Source organism: Bombus fervidus, chromosome 8 (genome assembly GCF_041682495.2).
Source record: "Bombus fervidus isolate BK054 chromosome 8, iyBomFerv1, whole genome shotgun sequence".
Taxonomy (NCBI): Eukaryota; Metazoa; Arthropoda; class Insecta; order Hymenoptera; family Apidae; genus Bombus; species Bombus fervidus.
Window position 1 is genome coordinate 11,774,609 of NC_091524.1, and position 23,799 is coordinate 11,798,407.

General features: G+C 34.8%; 1 protein-coding gene across 1 annotated transcript in view; it reads right to left on the reverse strand.

The window, feature by feature from the left end:
* Nucleotides 1-23,799, reverse strand: part of LOC139990240 (mannosyl-oligosaccharide alpha-1,2-mannosidase IA-like) — a 137,263-nt gene that overhangs the window by 111,551 nt on the left and 1,913 nt on the right. The window contains exon 2 of the mRNA XM_072009332.1: nucleotides 17,521-17,742. Within this exon, the coding sequence (XP_071865433.1) occupies nucleotides 17,521-17,742 (222 nt within the window). The remainder of the gene's footprint in view (nucleotides 1-17,520; nucleotides 17,743-23,799) is intronic.

The window sequence follows — 23,799 nt, forward strand, 5'->3', positions numbered from 1 at the left end:
TTAACGACAGTTAATCTGTGCATAATTCTAGCGATCCGAGTAATCGTTGTAAAGTGACTTGAGCGTGTGCAGAGTTGAACAGCTGCAAATCATACCAATTCCAGTGGGCAATCTATGAACGCATGTATTCACACTGGATACGATCCTTGTCAAGTAAAATAAAATAAACATAAAAGTAAACAATTTGAAGTCTCTCAAATATATTAATTTCTTTTATTTTTATGTTTATTAAACATTTGATAGAAGAACATTCATTGTTTTTTAGAAATTAAACATATAAATATCTTGGCCACCTTTCTAGATACTTCAGAAACATTAATTGTTACAAAATTAGCTACTACACCATTAATTTTCGTATAAAATTTCGTGGTCTTACATAACAAGTTGTTCCTATTCTAACTTTATATCAAAACCTACTTCCTTTCGCTATCATGTTTTTCTCGCGTGAAATGATAAGCGTCCTCGTACTTTTGAAAAGGAATATGCTTCCCCTTCATCTCATTTCTAGTACTCTGCTAGACATCAAAGTATCTCCATCAACAGAAAAAGGAAGAGGCCATTCTAATTCCACGGCAAACAATTTCTGATGCTTTCGCTCGGCAACGTTCGCAGCATAGCGATCTCGGTGCAAAGGTAATCTTCGATGTAATGTTCTTAACCGCAAATCTGCCCAGAGATAAACATCATACAGCCGAGTTGGGCTTCCGTGAAAAATGAGGGCTTTCTCCGTACAACAATATTCTAGCCGCGGAATACCTACCTAGCGCGGTGAAAGAAGATTCTAAACTGGCTACTTCAGGGAAGCCGAAAAATGCGAAATTCCTCGGCCAGACGTTGAGCCATAGCGAGTAAGAAAAAGACGAACTGAAAGGCTGCCTATTAACTGATAGTCAAGAGGAAGACCGAAAGATTGCCACTTACGAACGACGATGTTTGCGACTTGTTTGCGCTTGATCGCTTGTTACTTCAGCTTTCTCGAGTCGAAGAGTTGAAATGCTAAATGATATCGTGGTTAGTTAGGTTGGTTATTTTAGATATAAATAATCTTCTTTTTCCTGTTATTTCATTTTTGTCATAATTTTAATACCTATAAGTGACTATGTTTTGAATACATGACTATACAGCCAATGTACAAACTAATTCAAACTAGCATGAATCAGAAGATTATGCACGCTATTTTAGAGTATAACGAATGATTGATAAGACAATATAAGCCACATTATTCGTTAAATAATTCTACATTACAACACTTACTATCCACTTACGCAATTATAATCGAACTAAAATCCAATAGAGTACTGCAAGCAACTACCATAATTACGTTTATTACAGTTTCTTTTTAAATTAATTCAGGCATATCGCAACTAAACAAGCACTTACGAAAACTCAGAGGATAATAACAAGGGACGTAACGCATCGAAAGCCGTCCGCAGAATATTTGCATTTAACAGGCACGTGCCTCTGACCTGCCTCGCCTTTCCTTTGTTCACCCTAACTCTCCACGTTATTTAATATCGATCATTACTGACATTTCGTACGAACGTGACAACCATGGGAATGAATCGTGAATCGTGACGTATTCAACGTGAGAATTATAGTCAACGATATCCATTCTTTTATCGGTAACTTGTAGCCTGTCCGTAACGTCGCTTGATTATTCCGTCGTTGTTAGCGAATTTTTTTCACGTACAATTCCACGTTCATTAGCGACGTTACGTCTGCTGTTCGTTATTGTGCAATTATCAATACGCAAGATAAAGTTCGTTTTAAAATTCACAATGTGTTCGTATGGTAATCATATAGCTTGTTACCGTAGATTTAGGCCAAAAAATGAGAACACGTATCCTGGTCGTTATTAGATAACATGTGTGTTCGAGAAGTGTTTTTCTTTATTTAAAAAAGGAACAAGTACAAATAAAAAAGTCGATCGATCGATTCTTTCGATCGGAAATTTTATAGAAATTCTTAGTTCAACAATATCTCAACAAAATCGAAATTAATTTCCCGTGAAAAAAATTTAATTTGGATAAAAAGTAGAAACATTTCAGGAATATTTTAACAGCGATGGATTCATGAAAGAATCATTAAATGAACTTTAACGTAAAAATCATTTAAAGGATCAGTTTGCTTTGGATAAAATATCTTTTTTGACAAAATACATCAGACGAAAGATAATTTCTACACGGGACAGAGACTTGTAATATTTACTGAGGCAACACAAGGTCTGTAGTTTTTACTAAAATAAGAAAACGCTTTATAAAATCCGGTAAAATTCAGTAAACTGATTGTAACGCATTTATTCACCCTCACAAACATATTCTACCAAAACTCGCATACTTCCCTTTACGTAATTTACAATCTCTACCACGGCTCTCCGATCATTTAAAATTTTAAGTACACCATATTTTACCATATTATACCATGAAAATACACGACGAAAGAAACAACGATACAATAAATATTAAAAAGCCTGCGAACGTTGTCAAACATCGCCAACGAACCGAGTAAAACAAGAAAACACCGGCGTTTACGGAATTTTAAGCGAGGTCGACAAGAACCGATGCCGACGGAGAAAACGTCTGGCAATCAGTGGATAATTAACGCGGTCGAAAGTGAACGAGTTTCGTTGTAACATTGAAGGGAAATTTCGTTCGAATCGCAGACGCTTCGATGCAAATAATCGCGTGGGTTATTAAAACGCGGCCACGCCTCGTTAATACGAAATTCTGGCGATGCGACGAGAAATTTTTCGCTCTATCCATTCCATGTCGCCTGTTTACTTCCCTTCGATTGTTTGTACGTCGCCGACAGCATCGACGAAACGGCAACGATCGAACGAAAGCGGAATATTAAAAAGCGTAAAAATCAACGGGGTAAGGGATGGTGAAAAGAGTGCACTATGTACAGTGGCACGCGAAAGTATATGAATATTTCTCACAGCAAACTTTTATCACCGAATGTTATGAAATTTCATTGGCATTATATCGAAACGCAACTATCACGATAAGTAATATTATACTGGCAAAATCTGAAACCAATCTGGAAGTGTATGCGAAAGTCAGAAGATATTTATTGCATGGTGCATGTTCAATAAAAAATTAGAATACAGAGAAGTGACGCAACAAGTATTAAAGATAGTAACATTAAATATTGAAGTCCATCGATGATATATAATATATAATGAATAATTGACTTTAAATACTTTTATGATGTCTGTGAAATATACATTTGCATTATATATCCTGTAAGCTTCTACCGTACATTTTCAGGTTTGTTTCAAACTTTAGCAGTATAATCCTCGCATTGGATATTTTGTAACTTTCGTGTACATATGTTCAAATTGATTTCAAACTTTACTAATATAATCACGATGGTCGGATTTCATAATAGCGTTAATGAAATTTCAAAATGTTTCGTGCAGTACACGCGATATATTCGTAAAGGATGTCTGCAAATGTTTGGATACTTTCGTGAGCAACTGTACGTACCCGAAAGCGTGCAGGAACGCGAAATATCTATCTGTCGATGATGGCGCTAAAAAAAGAAACGAACTAGCCTCTGGTGGACGTAATAACTCGAAACGCTCGATATTCAAATTCGTTCGATGTACTTCGAGCAACCGGGCTTAATCGAGGAAGTTATGCATGCCGGCCGCGATGAAAAGAGCGCGCAATGCCCGTACGAAACAGTCATAATCCACTTTTGTTTGCGGATTTACCCACGCCGCGTTACTTTATTGCTGGATACAATATGAACGAGCAATACCAGAGAATAAACTCCTTTTTTCCAATCCATCATTCTTGCACCTCTTTTCGAGAGCATAGGGACGATTATTATTTCCAACTCTTAACTATTATAGTGAGATGGAAATATAATACGAATTTTAATTCAATCTTGTAAGTTATAATTAGTCGAATAAGTCATGATTATAAGGTTTGACGTAACTGAAGATTACTGAGACACTTTGTGTCATATATGGAGACTTGAGAATTATGATAATATTCATATAATATCTAGCAAGATCAGTTAAGAATTTAATTAATAATTTATTAAGAAGGATAATTGTTATTTCATATCTTAGGAAAATATTTAATAAATTGTTTGTTGAATATATGTTTGAAAAATATGTAAAACCTAATAGAATTCATTGGCGATTTTTCACAAGATATTTACAGACATTTGTTGTAATTAAACAGGAGTCCTTATATTTCTGATTCAGACTGAAGATTCAGCTTATTTAGGACTTGCTACTTAGGTTAAATTACGTTCTTCCTGATAACTTGATGGGTCGTGTGTTTACACTAGAGTTGCTTTGAGGAACTAGTGATTAGAGACTCTCGAGATTGGACATCGAATAGCACACGTTTACGCAGTCGGTATATTTACTAACACAAATTTGTAAAACGAATCCATACAATGTAAACTCATGACGCGATTGAAAATGCTTAGAACACGCTGATGATATAAATACATAATATGTAAGCAGATATTATTCATAATAAAGTCCGGATTCTTAGACTCGATATTAATATCAATATATATAATAATTAATTCCCTATATCCCATCAAAACATACTTCAAATTTCTACAAGAAATGATATTTACTTTTAATGTAATCGATACATAAAATACAACTAATATAATCACCAAATCACAAATTATTGTTTGTTCCTAATCACAGCTGTCTGTTCCACCATGAAAAGGCGAACAATCGAATAGGGCAGAAAGCACACGAAAAATAGACAACAGAACAGACAACACGAAAGAATTCACTGGGAGCAGAAAAATCTGAATATATCTCGCTGCTGGTCTCTCACACCTCACAGACCTCTGCATGCTTTCTCTTTTCCTCGATACCATGCTACTTGGACTTCCATTTTTCAAGTCCACGCGGCGCACGGCAGATCCTGCGAAATGATTACAAACGACCCAGGATAACGTCCAATAAAACGTCTCCATCTCGTGTTCCGTACACGTACAGATGATACGCGATGCTCGTCGAGCGAGTCGATATCGGAGAACGCGTATGTCTACGTGGGCTTCACTGCTGTTATATTGTAGTCACGACCACGTGTATACCGGTGCACGCGCGGAAGAAGAAACCATCGTAGCAAGCATTAAAATCGCTTTTATGCCCTTCCATCGACGCGATATCATCCGCGATAAATTCTTGCGAATCCGCTCGAGATTCGTCTCGCGCAGGATCTAATAAAAATTGACCTGGGTTTTATAGCGACGTTGTTGGAAAATTTATAACGCCTAACCCGTTTGTGGGCTGAGTTGTGGTCGTGAGGTATGAGTGTGATTTAAAAAAAATTTATGATTGATTTTCTGCTGATTTATATTTCTCTATATTTGAGCGATTGGAATGGGAGAATTGATTTGATTGTTTGATCGTTTCTATAAGGATATTATTAAGGGTTGTTAGGCACCGATTTCTTTTGCAATGTGTGAGAAAAATTGTCTTTTTAGTAATAGTAGAAACAATTTATTGGATTATTTTGTAAAGAAAATATAGCGAAGGTGCAATCACTCGTGAGAGGATTAATATAATTATGACTGAAAAAGCGAAAATGTTCGTTCCATTAATAACAGTTGAAATTTATAAATTCGTTAGTACTAGAAAATTCAATGGAAAAAGTATTTTATATCTCGCAATAATTCGGTCACGTAAAATTGTAATGTCACGTAACGTTAATGTAAAAGATTGATATTTTGTACGAAGTGTTAATGGATCATAAGTAGAGTGTATAAAATTTCAATCAGGTTTTTACCTACCCCGAAAGGCACATTACAAAATATGAAAAATTTTAAAAAGTATAAATCTGACCGCGTGTAATCACTTAAGAGTCGATAAAGTATAGGGTTTTAGCTTTCTCGAAACGCGGTCGACGAGTTCCGCTGGCAATGGATGCTCGTTTTTCTGTCACACTGCCAAATAAATCTTAACCGGTTTATACTTCAAGCATCGTAGCATCGGCAACACACGTGTACGTTATAGTGTCTTTACGTTGTAAACGCGTACGAACATGAAGAATTACATAAATACTTGTATGGTTGTTGCAACACACCCATCGTTTCGTACTTGAATCTCAAATACCACTTGATAGCTATCTTGTAACCTGTCGAACGGAATTTTGCTAATTACACGTAAGACATTACTTACATGTTTGTCAATTAGCAAAGATATTTGCTATTTTGCAGATTTTTAAAGAACATATCACAACATACAATTATTATAACTTACTGCATTATTATAATTCTTGCTTCGTCTGAACAAATATTAGCTAAAATTTATTATATGAGAGATATAAAATGACACCATAAGTTTACAAAATGGATTTATATCTAATAAGAACAGTGAATAGCTATAATAAGTACCACAAAATAAATGACTGTCATCAACGTAATAAAAAACTACTAAAATTCATAGCCTACCAATGTTAAACTTTCTTTTATCTGCCACTGTATATTGCATCGCAACCCTCCACGAATATTACATCAAATTGTACGATGAATCGTTTCGTTAGTACTTTAAATTAATTGTCACGTTCCATGTGAAACCAGGAAATGTCCTAACACCTATGAAAGAGAATACATACAGCTTTAATCGTTTCATCCACTAACTATCGTAGATAAAAATCTGATTAAATTTTCGAAATTACCAAACATTACTTATCCATTACGACATCGTCAAGCTTCCATCTTAAGCATATCAAAAATTATGTCTATTTATCATATGCCAAAAACCACGAGAGACAAATACCATCATTGCTCTAAAGTAAACTAACGACAACTAACAACTAAGTAAACTAACAATAAAGTAAACGCATACTGACAGTATCCAGAGCGGTGGTTATTTCGCCAAACAGGTTAGCGTGATCAAGACGCATTCAAGGCCGTACAAAAATCAAACTACCCCGTTACGAGTTTCCAAAGTGAAAGTGGAAACGAGTGGTTGAACTATGACGCCCCGATGTGTCGTGACTGCGCTGCATTATAAGACACTGTTGCACGCGAATGAAGTGGCAAAAGGACTTGATTACGAGGTAATAATCAAACTGAAATCGCGATTCAGCGTTGCATAATCACAGGAAATACGCGTGATGCGACGTAGTTTTACCGATTACATCGCACCTTCTTTTTCACTCTCGCTTTATCTTCAACGCATCGTCAAACGAGATTTGCAGTGATTTCACGACGGTTGCCGTTTAGGCGATTGGTCGCGTGATGTGGAACGATTACGCGTTCGTGTATTGACGCGTGTCGTTAACAGATCCGTGAAATCCCGAAGGCAGACCGTGAAGAACGAGCGAGCGCGGTGAGACGGAAATCAATTGTCGACCATCACAATTCACGCCTTTCTAAGTAGCAGGGATTGAACAGACAGAAATGATGGATAAACGATACAAAGCAAAGACAGAGAAATGGCATTGGCGATATTTTTGAGTGGTTCACTCCTTGATCATATCGAAATAGATTTTTTTAAGGACGAACGAGATAATATTCTGCTGGAAATAATCGAATACTTATAATCAAAATAAAAATAAAATTTAGATTCGAAATTGTCCTTTTATTTATATATTCCTTTGCAAACTAATTCAGAATACATTATTCTATATATTTGTTAATAATTAACTGAAATCAGATATTTAAGAAATTGTGTATAATAGTTTGAGTGGGCTTACGCAAGATTCACAAGACTAATCAAATTAAATCGAAGAACGAATTAAATAGATTCTTTTTAGTAGTTGTATGTTACCTTGTACGAAATAGCACGTAACCTAGAAACGATTCTGCATTTTGCGACGCACACTTAAGACCAAGTTCGGCACGCGATGAATAGAAATGTATGTGAACACGTAGCACGATAATATGTGAAATTACCTTCGTAACACATAACTGAAATGAAAGCTTAATTAAATCGAGTTTGCAATTTAACTTTATGACTAACATAATGTCTATGCTGTTTTTAAATGAATTAATTTTGATGTTATTGAATTTATATTGAAATAATAATACGTTACAATCGACAAACCAACCGGCTAATCAGAAATACAATCGGTCTTCCAAACCATTACTTGAGTCATCATCTCCACCACCTTCCCTGCACGGCAATCAAACAATTCACCCAAGTTTACAGCGAAGCTTCAGCAATAACAGTTGTCCAATTACATCATCCCTACCATTTCCATCTATTATACTCTAATTGGAGCAGACATGCTCAACCATTTCGCTCAACCGTTCGCAATTACGAAAACTTCCACCAAAACTCTCGTTCAGGCAACCGTAAAGAAAATTCATTTTGACAACTCGGATACTAATTCCATTCAAAGTTAGCGGCTGGTAATTAGTCACATAACCCGGCAGTTTATATTTAATCTAAAATCGTGACAGATATAACACGGTTATGGACACCGCGACGATCTAACTCGCAACAGAATCTCACAAACGTTTCTTACAAATATTTCTCATAAACAAGTTTACAATCATCTTCCGAAGATCCTAATCGTTCCGACAATTTCAAGGAAAATCTTCTCCCTGATCTTCGTGCGTTTCATTCTCAAATTCCCATTTCGACATTCCCATTTTCCCTACGCTTTCCGAAATCCCAGAAAATTCTCCCTCTCCATCCAAAGCGACCTAAGTTGTGCTTCGAATTTCAAGTAACGCGCAATTAAAACACTACGAAAAAAAAGTAAGAGTGGCGAGACATGCGAACAACGATCAGGAGGGCGTACTGGCTCGTTTAGAACGAGATGCAACGTTGATGATAACGTGATTGTCGCATTTGGTTACGCGGCGGTGTTGCGTGTCGCTACAACGAAAGGGTATCAATACACACCATACGCGGAGGGAAATTGCGGTATATTCAACGGGCGAAATATTCCAAAATAGGTTGGCCGTTGTAGGTCGTGCACCGTTTGCCGGTGCGTGCACGGAACCGCGTGCAACCGGTGAACGGGGCTCTCCTCGCTCGAAATTAGATTGCGCTCACGTTACTCGCGGCAAAAGTTCACGGCACCGTGCGGTTAACGGTTCCGGCGTGTTCCACGGCTAGGTCAGGCATACGTGCCGCGAGCTCGCTCCGATGTCGAATCGAATTTACGTGTCACGCATCACGAGTACCCTCTAGCCGTTTGTTTCGAGTTATTCAGTCTCCGTTTCAACTCGTACGAGCACGCGACCCTTCCAACTGCGCACGATTCAATCACCGGCGGAGATAATCGAGATTCGATGAAACATGGAAATTATTAACACTTTATACGCAGCCGATAGAGAATATTCCGTGTTTACATTCGCAACGCTTAACTGTGGCCAACGGGAATATTCCGACAACTTCGTACATTATGTGAAGTTGTGATTATTAGAGTCGAGATCTATAAGGGATAAGTTGCGACAATTGCGGCTCAGATCAGACAGTTAAAGTTCAGAGTTCAGATTGATCGACAGAGTTCTCTTTTAGAGAAAAAGAATAAGAATGTATTCTTGTATCAGTTATTAAATACAGTAATTGTTATTTCATTCGACCTGAGATTGAACAAGACTGAGAATGAGAAAGCTATGTAAATCAATCTCATTTTGTAACCAACAGGCAAAAATTAATGAAAAAAAAAAATATATATATACATTACTTCATTTGACATTCTAAAAACCGAAACCCAACCCAATTGCCTGCAACTCGACGTTCCTACGAAACGTTGTTAACGGAGGTATTGTTGAATAACATATGATCGATCGAAGTTGCCAATTTTTATCTACATTGCATTGAAAGAGAGAACTACGTGTCGGGATCTAATTCCGAAAGGATAGTGAATCGGTTTTCCCGAGTTAGAAACTTGTCCGACGTTCCACGTTGCATGGCGCCACACCTAACGGTGTTCTTTATAGAACATCGTGCTTGAACTTTCGATTGTGATTGATCTTAATCTCTCGTACATTGCATTGTATTAACATTTCAATGTGGCGTTACCATAAGATCATTATCAGCTGAAATCTTTGTGCAATCAGATATTAGCGCTACATACTTGTATAATTGCTGCTAATATTAAAAGATCTATTTTTCCTTTCTCTGAAAACGTTACATTGTTCAAGATACATATCAAATAACTTATGTTAGGAAATGAACATTGGGAAGCATTTATTTGAAAATACATACGAATATCATTAATGAGCCTCCATTAAAGAGTTTCAGAAACCGAGCACATAAAAACGAGAAGCGCGTCCAACGAGCATATAAATCGAGGCTGCGTTCGAAAAATACACAAACCAATTTAAAAAGATCAACGTCGAAACGATTCGGTGGTGTTTTTTTTTTTTTTTTTTTTTTTACGGTTTTGTTTCCAACTGAAAATACACATCTCCTCGGGGCAAGGTGAAAAGGCAAATTGATTCGTTCGATGGTACGTTACGAATATATGTATATTCAAGCGAGTGGCGTACGCGTTGTCGATACACCTTCCTCCCAATAAAAACATTAACGGCGAATTAACGATCCAACAGAGGAAAATACGTGCGAATTTAACAAGCTGCACGGCCAAATGGATCGCAAATACGTCGAATGCCCTGTTTACCGAGCGTGTTTTTTAAGCTTTTCGCTCGAAAATCGAACATCTTTATTGGATTCTCCGCGGATAAATCGTTCATTCTTTAAAGGGAATCGAGCGAAACCTGATTAAACCATCTGAATTTCCACCTCCTATCGTCACACTGAAATAAGTATATTGAATATTCAAGACAACAAACAGAATGTAAATGCGATTGAATCGCGTGGATGTCTGGAACGATGTTTTGCAGTATATGGCATTGGAAATGTTTCACGTGTTCAACGAAACTTAAATCAGACGCATAAATAGATTCTTACGTGAAGAGGGAATAATTTATCATATATGGAGCTTAACGGATGCTCTTTTTAGGTTTCTGAGTCGATAAAATTCTTTAGTCTTCGTGTTTTAATTGATCATGAATGGATAATTACGAAAAGACTCCAAATTAAAGATATCGTTATAACGAAGGATCGGAACAAAAAGGAATTTAATAAAAATAATTAAAAGATCGATATTTCTTTCGTAGTGTTAATTAACAACTGCTATTATTCTAGACGATTATGTAATTTATTATAACAGCAATACCTTTTACTTTTAATTCGACTCTGGTTGTTAAAATCACGCGATGCAACGACGCTACTCGAGGACTAACTCGTAATTCAATATTTTTAATATTTTTCAATATTTCTAATATTTCTTAACAGATTTCAACGTCCAGCAGTAAATTTAATACCAAAGATGGAAAGGAAAGCATCAGCCATTATCCTTTAAGAAAAGAACGATTTCCCAGTAAATCGAAGGCTTTGGTATCCTGATTTTTCAAGAGGATGAGGTTGGTCGATCTCTTATTTCCAATTACTCCTGACAATAATTCGCTAACAGCTAGCAAACCGGTCTCTATCGATCGGACAGCGATTCAACGCGTAAAACGCAACGAAACGCGCGTTTCAATCGCCGCCACCGGGCCGATTAGAATGCGAGCATGATTAGCGTCATAAACTTTTCACAGGGCTGCGTTTAATTCCAACAAGCGGAAACGGTTCACCGGAATGGGAATCGGAATTGACGCGCCGATAGATTCGATGCCGCGGTTTACGTGTAACCGATTAAACTGCACCGAGCGCCGACTCATCTGCTTCGAAAACCGGATATGTCTCTACGAAGAGAGAATTCCGCTGTCGTTGCAGCCGGAATTGAAACTGGAATCCCCTCCTGGTGGATTGTTGCAGCTTTACACAATTGCTCGTTTTTCTACATTTTCAACTTTACAGATCTCCATACATTTTTAACCTCTTACTGTTAAAATCTTTTCAGTTCGTCTATCGACAAAAACGTAATACGATAGTATCCTTTTAAAATGCATTTTGACATATCGATGTAACACATCGTAAGGTGAGTTTAGAAGGGTTGGCAAGTGACAGAATTTAATCGTCAGGTGTTTGCAACAAGTGAACTGTCGTCAAACGGTTAAAGTTTCTCTCTTCTTCTTCCGATTACATAAAGTAGAGAATTTAACAAATGTTAGATTTAGAAAAATATATTTTTGAAAAGCCTTATCGAGAGATAAAAGTCTGTTATCATTCACTCTTACAGCTATCATCATAGATATAGAAATGCATTATCGTTAACTCTTATAGATAAGCACATTAACGACATTTTTACAGATGATCAATTTTCAAGTTGGACTTCAACATCAGCTGTTTTCATAAGTATCATGATAAAAACAATGTTATCCGAATAAAAAGAAGAAGAAACGAATTCGAAACGTATTTCAGCAATTTGATTACTCTGTTCTATGTAAAAGTAAATGTTCATTAAGCATTCATTCAGTTAGACCACCGAACTTCATCTTCCTGTAAGATCTTCTATATATTCTACATGCATATTCCAAAGATAGTTTCTTACTGTTACAGGAAGTACAACAGAGTTCGAATAGGCGCTTAATCGACTAGACGAATTTGTGACATGAAGTAACTGCCACTGACACTAACTAAGTACCAAGAACGTAGGTTTTGGTTATATACCTACATAATAGAGTATTTAACGAGGGCGCAGGTTGACCTCAGCTCTTAGTTACTAGATGAGTAAGTCAAACTTCGCGCGAGATTGAACTCTGGAATAGAGAGTGTAGGTACTTACCGGACGATGAATAATAATACCTTTGGAAAATCACCACTGTGGTGAGTTTATCATTCGATCAAATTTAATGAATCGTAATAGAGAAATGGTGGGACATTGGACGTTATTTATCAGACGCAACTATGCTGGATCTCAAATGCAACAATATCGCACATTAATCTGAGGTGATCATCACAGGACAGAAGAAACTGTAACTAATCTTGAAATTGAAATTAGTAAGAAAGAAATATAGAAATTTCATTCTTTTCAGGATACTTTCAAAGTAGTACTTGAAATAATTTTTTATTTGAAAAACTACGAACATTAATATAAAAAATTGTAACACAAAGGCTAATTTCTTTATGAAAAGAATCCGACGATACAAATTATTATTCTATTTTCCGCTCTCAAATTTTTCGTTCCGCTTTCAATCGCTATTTCCGACTTCAATTCAGTGAAAGTGAAATGCCATGTGATATTTCTTCATTTTACTCGTTCAACGTTCAGAGTCCGAGGGTATGAGATATTTTACTCATTTTTAAAGGGACAAAAAACTTTCGACTTTCTATCGTTAAACGTGTAATTTATCTTTCGCGCGTCACCTGGATTTCTTGCTTCCGAAATATTGCATGCCGCTCAACGTAAAAGTTTCCTGAATGAGAAAACGTTAGAAGAAATCCACCGAAAGTTTCTCGACTAAATAAACCGTAGGCCGCCTCCAGTTGAAAATTTTAATCCTTCCGCAAGACCACGAACTCAAAACTGTAACTTCTACGTTTCTTAGGAAAGCTGGCTGTAACTGTAAAAATTTAATCCAGTCGGAAAAACAGCGAAAGTACCTCGCGAAAAACGATTTTCTTATATTGTTAAGGAAAAAGAAAAATCGAATTAACGGAACTTTTTATGCAGCTTATTGCCTTCTTTAAAATCCTAAGAAGCTTTCTGTCAAAGTTCCTACCATAAAACAGTTTGCGGGACAATTAATAAATACATAATAATAATTGAGGATCACAGAAGGAAGAGTTCTAATTTATTCCAAGTTCGATTTAATTTTTTTCTTTTTTTTTGAATGTTATTTGTCCAGTCAAAAGGCTGTACTTTATATATTCTTTGAAAAGTACCCATAATCTAATTTAATGAAAAAAACAATTTTTGCAATGTGTGATTTTTTGTCAAGATATTGAATTTCAATTTAATTAATTTATTAGATTTAAATTTTTGGTCTTTAATTAGAAACTTATAATATATGTAACAAATTATGGCAGGTTAATTTACTTTACTTTAATTTAAGTTTACTTTTTGAAATGTTACAAATTTGTGTTTAAAAAATTAAAATATTAATCCATCGCAAAATTAAGAATTCAATTCAAATTCTCTGCTGGTAAAATATTCTGTCAACAATTATGGGTATGGCTAGAGAATTCCAAGACGATTGCAGATCCATTGATGCAACAACGCTCGCATATTTCCACGTGCACAACAGTTCATTGAGCGATGAACAAGCAGCCGTAATGAAAGATAAAAGGAACAAAGCTAGATGCGACTGCGGCCTTGCATTAGCGAATATGTGTAGAACCGATTGAATTTAATTACCAAGCGAGAAAACGCCGGCATTGTGTGCATGAAATCATTGAGACGAGCCTGTGCGCGATTAACTAACGAAAAATATCCCTTTCTACGGTACAACGAATTATTCGAGAGAAAGTAAAGTGTTAAAATGATCTCTATGAGCTTTAAATTCATCGTATTTCTATACGTATACATAAATTCATAAGTTAGTCGGTTAAATATAATATTACGTATAAAATGTAAGTGAAATGAAATATGGGGAATATAATTAAAGGAGAGAATAACGAATATTAGTAATTTAAAAAATTCTAGAGCACCAAATTTAATAAAGCGTGACAATTTAATAAATTATACCAGAGTGTATGGCGATACGATGAATATGAAATTACCGAAGAGAGTTAAGTACATAAAATTAAATAACTAAAATTTACTTTTAACTTGCTTGCAAGTATATATCTAGAGTAAGTCGAATAAATCAAATATGTACTACAACACGGTAAAATTTCTATCTCAAAAGAAATACGCAAGATAAAAAGTTACAACTACTGAATCTTATGGAATTATTTTATCGCGAAGCACTTAGCTTTATCTTCGTGATTCATCGCTTCAATCATCACTGATTGATTTTTAAGCGATAAATGAGATAAGAAAGATTTTGTATGGCAATGAGAAAATAATTACAGTTCATGAGGAATCATGAAATAATAATAATTTGCCATTACTTTATTACTGAAACATCTTTAAAGATATGATATGTATATAAATCATATAACCAGATTCACAGGACGTCAATTTCAGTTTAAATTGAGAATCGACGAAGACATAGCTAGTTATGTACTTAAACATTTCGCTTTAATATCTAACAAACATAACAATCATATGTAAATAATTTCTCAAATTATCTTTAAACCTTCGCACGTTACAAACATCTGAAATATCGCTTTACACAGAAAATACAAACTTTCCAAATGGCTCGCGTTACACATAAAAGTCAACTTTCAAAGGAAATAAATTCACCCGATAGTTTTAAAGCACAAAGTACGATCTCGCTTGAGGTATCGAATGAGAGCCTCCTATTGAATCGGATGAATTGGAAACACGTCATCAATTTTAGAAAGTGAGTAGAAATGTGTACCTCGTACAATCAAAAAGAGAGGGGGGGAAGGAATAAAAGAAAGAAAAAAATTCGTGAAAAAAAAAACAGGCTAACGAGCCGGTGGCGATGCACAAATCTGCGAAATCAATGATCCATGATATTTTTGCGATACGATGACGTTAAAAACCGACGATAAAAACCAAAGCGTTTACACTGGAATGGCACGAAGCGTTTAATAGACCGATAAATAGATAATAGCGCGGCAAGCCATTCATAAAGCATGAAAATGAGCGTCCTACCGGAAATTCGATGAATACGCGATCGATGAACAGACCTGATGCTTTGCAGAGACGAAAATCGTCGTGAAAAATTTACCGCTTAAAGCGGATCGGGGTTTGAATCGACGAAATGTCGTTTATTATAAAGAGGATTCGTTCGATGGAGCAGCAATTTAAAACCCGTTACGTGGACCAAAAACAAACCAATCGAAACGTTCGTTTTTCGTCGATTGAAAATATACACGAACGATCGTTGGATTGAAAGCAACGAAAATCCTTTTAATATCGCGGATAACAATTTATAGAATGATTATTACACTATTCTAGAGAAAGTAATAGTATATTATTACATACTCCTATGTTTAAATAAGTTGTATATCAAGAATTAAAATACGAAATTTTGAAAGGGACACTTTAACTACGTTAGGCTTTATGGATAACATTTTACGATACTACGAAACTAATGAATAATGCTCCTAGTGATAAATAGTCCCTAAAAAGTTAACACGCGTAAAATTAGAAGAAACTCGTATTTCAATTAAAACGCCCACTAGTAACTTTCAGTTAAGATAAAATACTTAAAATTCTGTGGCTAATACATCATTCAAAATACGATATGTTTTCACGTTCAATAGCATGATGTATCTTCCGATTGTTTGTACGTTCCATTATTTGCTTCGGTTCGAAAAATAGACTTTGAAAACGCACTACGTTTTCCAGGACGACCTAATAAAAAAGAACAATTGAATTCGCTTGCAATACTCTGAATTCAGTCAGAGAAAAAAATAACTTCGGCCCGTTAAACGCTCGTTTCGGTGTACACCGGAGAATTATGCGAATTGCATGGCTGATGGATCAATCTCGATTCCACCATACAATTTCCCACGAAAACAAAAACAACCGACGAATTCATGCAAATTACAACGCGAAACGAGTTACATTGTCCGTTTCTGTTTTTCTCTGTTTCCTTGAAAATTTATGTCGCATTGAAAACACGTCGAAGTCTATTTTCCAACATATTCGCGTACCGCTTAACGCCTGGCATACGATGCGGTGTGCTAATTTTATTTACCGATTTTCCAACGACAGTGACTCACGGATATACTCGAACACTTGCAATCATCTTTCATGAGTACATTATGTTTGTTACACGGAACATTTTGACATTTCATTGGCACTGTTATGAGACACAACTATCATAATTACATTGATAAAATTCAGAACATATCTAAAAATATACCTAGAAGCTACAAGATATTTAGTGCAAGTATGTATTTTGTAGAGATCATAAAATATTTAAACAGTCGATTATACATTATATTAATAAATCTCAATATTCAGTCGAACCATATTTAGCGCTCATTATACGTTTAAGATGGCTATTTATATTACACACATGTTATATGTACATATCTTTCCAATAGATATCTTGCAATTTCTACACACATTTTCAGAATGGTTTCACTTTTTAAGAATATCGAAATTACTGTATATTTTGTAGAAATATATAGATAATTAAATAATACGAAATTACTGAAAAAACAAATAATATGAAATATATTTAAATCGCTCGCAGTGACATATATATATATATATATTTAATACCAGAAATATTAATATTATTACCTCGTATACCAGAAAAGTTTAACAGATTATTCATCGAAGAACTGCGAATTTTTATGCACTTATAGAAAATTTGAAGATGCAGAAATATACAAAATACACACAATATGTGAAGATATATAAAACACTCAAAATATAGTACCCGTCACAATATTTAACAGGTGGCATAAATTTCTGAGCCTACGTTTCATTTTTTTTTAATTATGTTTGTAAAAGTATAGTATAAATGTCCACAGCCTGTTATGGAACGAGCTAATACCTTGTTACTAAATGAAAAGGAAATACTCACCTCTTTCACCTTGTTCCTTCGTTCCCTGGCGATGGGGTCTTTGTCTTCTCCACCGACCGTCAAAGGAAGTTTACTGGCAGACGCAGGCGGCACGGTTTCCAGAACGTCATCCTTCCGGTGAAGCACTAACGACGATGAACTACTCGCACGCACACGCGAATCACCATTCACTTCCGGTTTCTCCAGCGTCTTCTGTTGCTGATACTCCTCGTCGATTTTCGCCTAAAAATCCGGCCAGATCGAATTGCGACTCGAGATTTTTCGAACGACGGTTTTAATTGATCGAATGCGTGAATTTCGAGGACAGAAATCGAGAATCGATAGAAAACCGATGATCTCTCGTTGAGCTAGTCTCTTTCTAGAATTCACCGATCGAAGAAGCTTGTCTTCTCGATATGAGATTCGATCGTTTTCGAGCGTGTTTAAGGAAGGAGCTGAATGTCTGATTTTCTAATTTATGAATTTGAAGCGACCAACAGAGCGAAACGAATACGAAACAGGCAACGATGAATAGAGCGACAGAGGAGAAAATTGAGCGAAGAAAATGAACTTCGGTTCAATGTTTGGAATAATTTGGGATTGTGTTTCTTATTTATGCAAGTAAATGATGTTTATGTTAATAGATTTCGCGTACAATTGATTGTTTTTGAAAGAATATTAATTAAAAATACTGTTCAGACAGACATTCCATTCTTTTATTTCAAACTACAAAAACTAGTGAAACAAATTATAAAAGTGATATTAGCCTGAGTTGTTCTATTAACGTGAATCTTCTATGTAGAGAGCGTTCTATCATAATGTATCCAGATGTCTAGTTTCCGAATATTCGAAGAAATATTTTCAGTGAAATTTATTCTGTTCTAACAAAGATATTCGTTCTATATATTCAGAGAAATTTCATCCTTATATTTTTTGGAAGAACTTGTATTCAGGGAAATAATTGTATGACAACATTATAATAAGACACCATGCGTATGTTAAATAACGAATCGTTCAATTATAAAGCTATTTGAACAGCTGATTCTCTAAACTCCAAAGATATCAAACACAACTGTAGTGTAAACATATCGAACATTAACTCGAAACGTGAAAGAAATGGGTATCTGATCAAGCGTATAAAGAGATGAAAAAGTAATGTTCCGAAAAATTCGTTCAATTTTCATAAATAATTAAGTATATTCGGCATTAACTCGAAAGAAGAAAAAAGTGGATATCTGATCAAGAGTAAAAAAGTAAGACAAATATTCGAAACAACGATGCAATGACTGGAAGAAACTTTGATCAATTTTCACGAAATGGAACATCGAAGTCAATTATTCAAGGTACGGGATGCTTGAGCTGGAGAAGAGGTCAGTAACATGCGACACAGTTTCTTTGAATCATGAAACGTTCCCATTTATTCAACAAACGATTCCATTTATTTTCCTAATCATTTACAATACAGTTTATCAACGTACGCTCGGTCAGATTACCCATTTTCCCGGTTTCGAGCGACGTTCACTCGCGGTTTATACAAAATTTTCGTCTTAAGGACGCGAGAAGCCGTGATACGCCTCGCTCCAATGAAAATCAAATTTTCCCAAACCGCTCGAATGAAAATCAAATTTTTCCAGACCGCACGAATGAAAATCAAATTTCCCCAGACCGCTCGAGAGATCTTGGACCGCGCATTTATTCGAATACCGCCATCCGAACGTAATCTCGGCTCGAACACGCTTCTTTCGCTTCGCTTCTTTCGGATAACGTTGCTCTCCACAGTCTCGAACGTCTAGTCGTCGTTATAAGAGAACGAAAGGTGAAACGTTACGACGCGTTACTTTGTTTGTTTCCGTTGCGTTCCGATTAAACGCTTCCAACGCTAACTGTATTGCACCGTTTGACGTGAAAAATGGTTTTAATTCAATTTGTCATGGTGTTTAAACTGATGAAAAATTATCTTACTTTCTGTTTGAAAAGTAGGTGCAATTTTGAAGAATTGTTACAACCTCGGATGATTTATAGATTGCTCATCTTCTGATTAATTGATGTTCATTTAACCCTTTTGCATTCGTTCCATCCTTTATCAAAGATTACGATCCTATCCACCATAAAAATAACATCGAATACATTCTATATTACACCGTAAAATTCTTTTACGTAGCGTAAAATCTGTAAAATTCGACATCTATGTAAAATTCTACTATATTAAATATAGATTCTTCCTGTAAATATAGTTATACCTGGAGCGTTATTCATACGAGCACGTGAAACAATTACGAATGGAGATTTACCTTATCTAAAATACCATACTGTTTACAAATCCAGAAAAATTTGATTTTTATCATATGACAAAAACACGACGTTTTTCCTCTACTACGCACTATGTAGGCACTCGTAACAGTTTATTAACAAAAATATCGCAAACAGTACTAACACACGTGCATGCTTGTAATTTACGTTAAGTAAAATTACCTATCGTAATTCCATATTTCCATTCATTATACGTATAGCTTAACCATACTCATTACTTTGATTAATAGTTACTGTTCCTTTTAAATTCTCGCGTATCTGCGAAATAATTTATGTTATATACAAGCATTGTAACTTTACGTCAGGCGAAGTCAATATTTCTGCTCTGTATTTTAAATAACAACAAATATCTAGCTTATTTATCATTTCTATCTTACTCGCCAATCTCTACTACTTCCTTAATTAAGTATTATTTTACCGAATTTCTTCTCTTATACATCATAGTTATGTAACAGTTATTTTATCAGGCTTCGGTTCGGCTTTCGGAATCAATACAACGGATTTCATCAACTAGCGAACAAACACTCTTTATCTACTATCATCATTTAGAGAAAAATTACACTGCCGCGATAATTTTCCTCCATTAAATTAAATTTGCACAATGTTTCGAGATACGAGATTCTCAAATGAGCATATCGAAACGTCAAGTATATTCACTGCGTTAAACTTGTTCGTTATCTGAAAAGTTACATAAAAAGTTGGCATGCAAATCAACAAGTCCTTGAAATACAGTGCAACTTATCTGGCAAATATGGAAAATACAAAAGAATCTAAATAATTTCATTTTATGAAACTAGAAAAAAGTTATTTTCTGAAGCGACAAAAAGACATTTTCCATTTCTCATCAAATTATTTAAGTTCATCGAATTTGTCCAATTTTGTACCTGACTTTACCTATATAGATTCTACTTATTTATTTTATAGAATTCTTATTAACTTTGCAAATCTTAATCTTACTTGATCTTTATATAAGCAATTACTTTCAAGAAATGACAAACACTATAATTTTCAATATATACACTGTAATTATATACAACCGCCTAGCTCTGTTGTCGTATCTATAAAATAAAAAATATCTATTTCAATATTACATTTAAAAAATGATAGACACCCTAATTTTCTAAACAGCTCAAAGGATACTTCCTTAATGCTCCATAATCCGTGGTAATTAAAGAACACATACTTCATCTAATAGTGGTAACTTAACATTGCAATAAAACGTTTGTCATTTGACAATAATATCTAATATAATGTTAGAAAAGTTTTGAATTTTATATCTGACTACCTAATCAGATTACGTCTCGATTAAACAAATCTTAAAGACCAGTTATAGGTCTTTTCGTTCTTACCAACTGACCTACAGAATTGAATTCAGTTACTACGCTGTATCGTAACCGTAACCTTACTATATCGTAGCCAATTATTGCACAGGTAAAAACATACAGCAAGGCTTCATTATGCAAATTAGACTTCATAATCGACGTGTATTAATTGGAAAGATCGCGTGTAGATAACGAATCGATGTGAACCTTACATCTGTAACAGAAGCAGCGAACTGTCTGATTGAAAAGTACACGTCGATAACGTAATTCACAAGTGTTCCTTTTAAAATCCCGTATTCTTGCAATCATTAGACCGATCGAATTGAAAGCGACAAACAAACATTAATCAATTTTAACGCTACCTATTGCTCGATCATCGGTTCAATGTTAAACAACGCTATAAGGCAAGAGGTAGAATTTGAACACGATATATCGAGCACGTGTGACTATTAAACCTGTTAAACTGGCGAACGACTGCTGAATTACAGTCGAATTACTCTACTTGCACGATGAAATTATCATCAGAATCGCGCTTCAATTTCAATAAGTCCAACTCATGAACGACCGTTGGTCAAATCTCCTGCGACTCGTGTTAATATTACATCCTGTATAACTATTTAACATAACATGAAATTTTCAACGATTAAGAGAAATTTTAAGCAAAAATGTAATTATATTAATAGGATCATATATCGCATAAGAAATTATTTTTAATTTATGGTTCATTATATAAAAATGAAATATACATTGATATCTATTATATACTGAATTGCGTTATAGCTCTAAAAATACTAATTTCTTACTTCATTTCTATAAGAACATTTTTCCTCCTTCCTGTTTAGCACATGTTATTTATCCTTAAGATACTGAACTTTGGCTTTTAATTTTACTTCTCTACGCAATTGCATGTTTTATAAATAGATCGTGAATATTTATGCAAAATTCATACTCTTATCGATGCAATTAATGAAATAACATCTGAATCAATTTTTCTCAGCTGCTAGACATTCTAACAAATCCACTATTCTAAACATTTATATATTTTCGCGTATTACATGTATTTATGTATATTTTTTCTTACATAAATTTCCCATAAATGCATAAAAGTCGACGATCTAATTGTAATAAAAGGTGATAACACACGAGCAACAATACGGCTATAATTTTACAATAATTCTAGTAATATAATAACTTGAAAACGATAAAGATATATTTTATAGAATAAATTTTGTCATAAAAAATTATTACGTTTGAAAATAATCGACGTTCACGAACGGTCACGTCTGTAAAATTTCGTTCGCGAGGGAAAATTTACAATGAAAATCTGGCAACGGTTATCGAGAACGGTGCAAACAAAGTTTACACGGAGCAACGCGTTTCGCAACGTTAAACATTCGTCGAACGTATGTCCGCGACGCGATTGAACGCGAATCCCCGATAAATTCTATTATTTCACGGTAACAAGGGGCGTTGGCGTTTCGGGCAAATGCAAAAACGGGCACCGATTCGCGATCGGCTCGTAAATCAAGCTGCAATCTCACGCTCGTCAACTTTAATTAGCCGATAAAACCAGATATGCCTTTCGTTTTCCCTCGCATCGATTTCGATGCTTTTTCTTCTTTTAATATCGCTTTCACCGCGTTCTTTAACATTCTACATATGCCACGTAGATTTGTAACACTCCCAACGAGCGAATAAACATCGTGAGATGCTGTTGAAATGTTAAAGATACACATGAATATCGTAAACTGCGACAAAAGTTTGTTACGAGCATAGTTTAAAATAATGTATCGTATCTATTTAAACTACAATTTTGCTTTAAAAATGTCTATTTAAGTGTCTATTAAGTTACTATTTAAGTTACAATTTTTCTCAAAAAATGTATCGTGTTAAATATTAGTTGAAGACAGAAAGAAGAGAAAAGAAGTAAATTGAAGAATATTTTTGTTGTTTGTATCGTTACTCTACTTTCGATTTTCTATAACTTCAATCAATTGAATCGACAATGTTACATTGCTCCTGTATTATCCTGTATATCATATAATTCAACTTCTCTTTAATTTTCTATGATCTGTAATTTTATTTTGCTACATATTAAAATCAATAACTATAACTTTAATATCAGTTTCATATTAATAAGAAACCTGTTTCTCCTATCTTAAACGAGTTGCGAGAGAAATGTAAAACACAAGTGATTTTGCGTCATTCTATATAAATAAATAGATATTCTATAGTTTCTTATATCGATAATTATAATTTAATTATCACTCTCTTAATAGAAAACGATTTATCCTCCTACATTTAAAATTAATTGACTTACACGCTACTCTATCGCTTTAATGTCATCATACTTTAAAGTCACTCTATACACGTATATCGCGATGTTTTAAAGTAATAGACTAGAAGCAACATTCGGCCCTTAAGTACGATAATCAATAAACAGCTTATATCTTCGTGTATGTTTTAAATCAGGTTAACCATATTCCCTTCATTTTTTCCCTTTTTCGCTTCTGTTAGAAAATTTCTTAAGCTTGAGGAAAATATGAAAGAATCGTTATCCATAAAAGTGATATCTCGTTTTAAGTTTGCGCTTTGTTAACTCAATACAGACCCTTAAATCAATAAAAACGAAGATGAGATTAAGAAACAAAGAAATGGCGGATCGTAG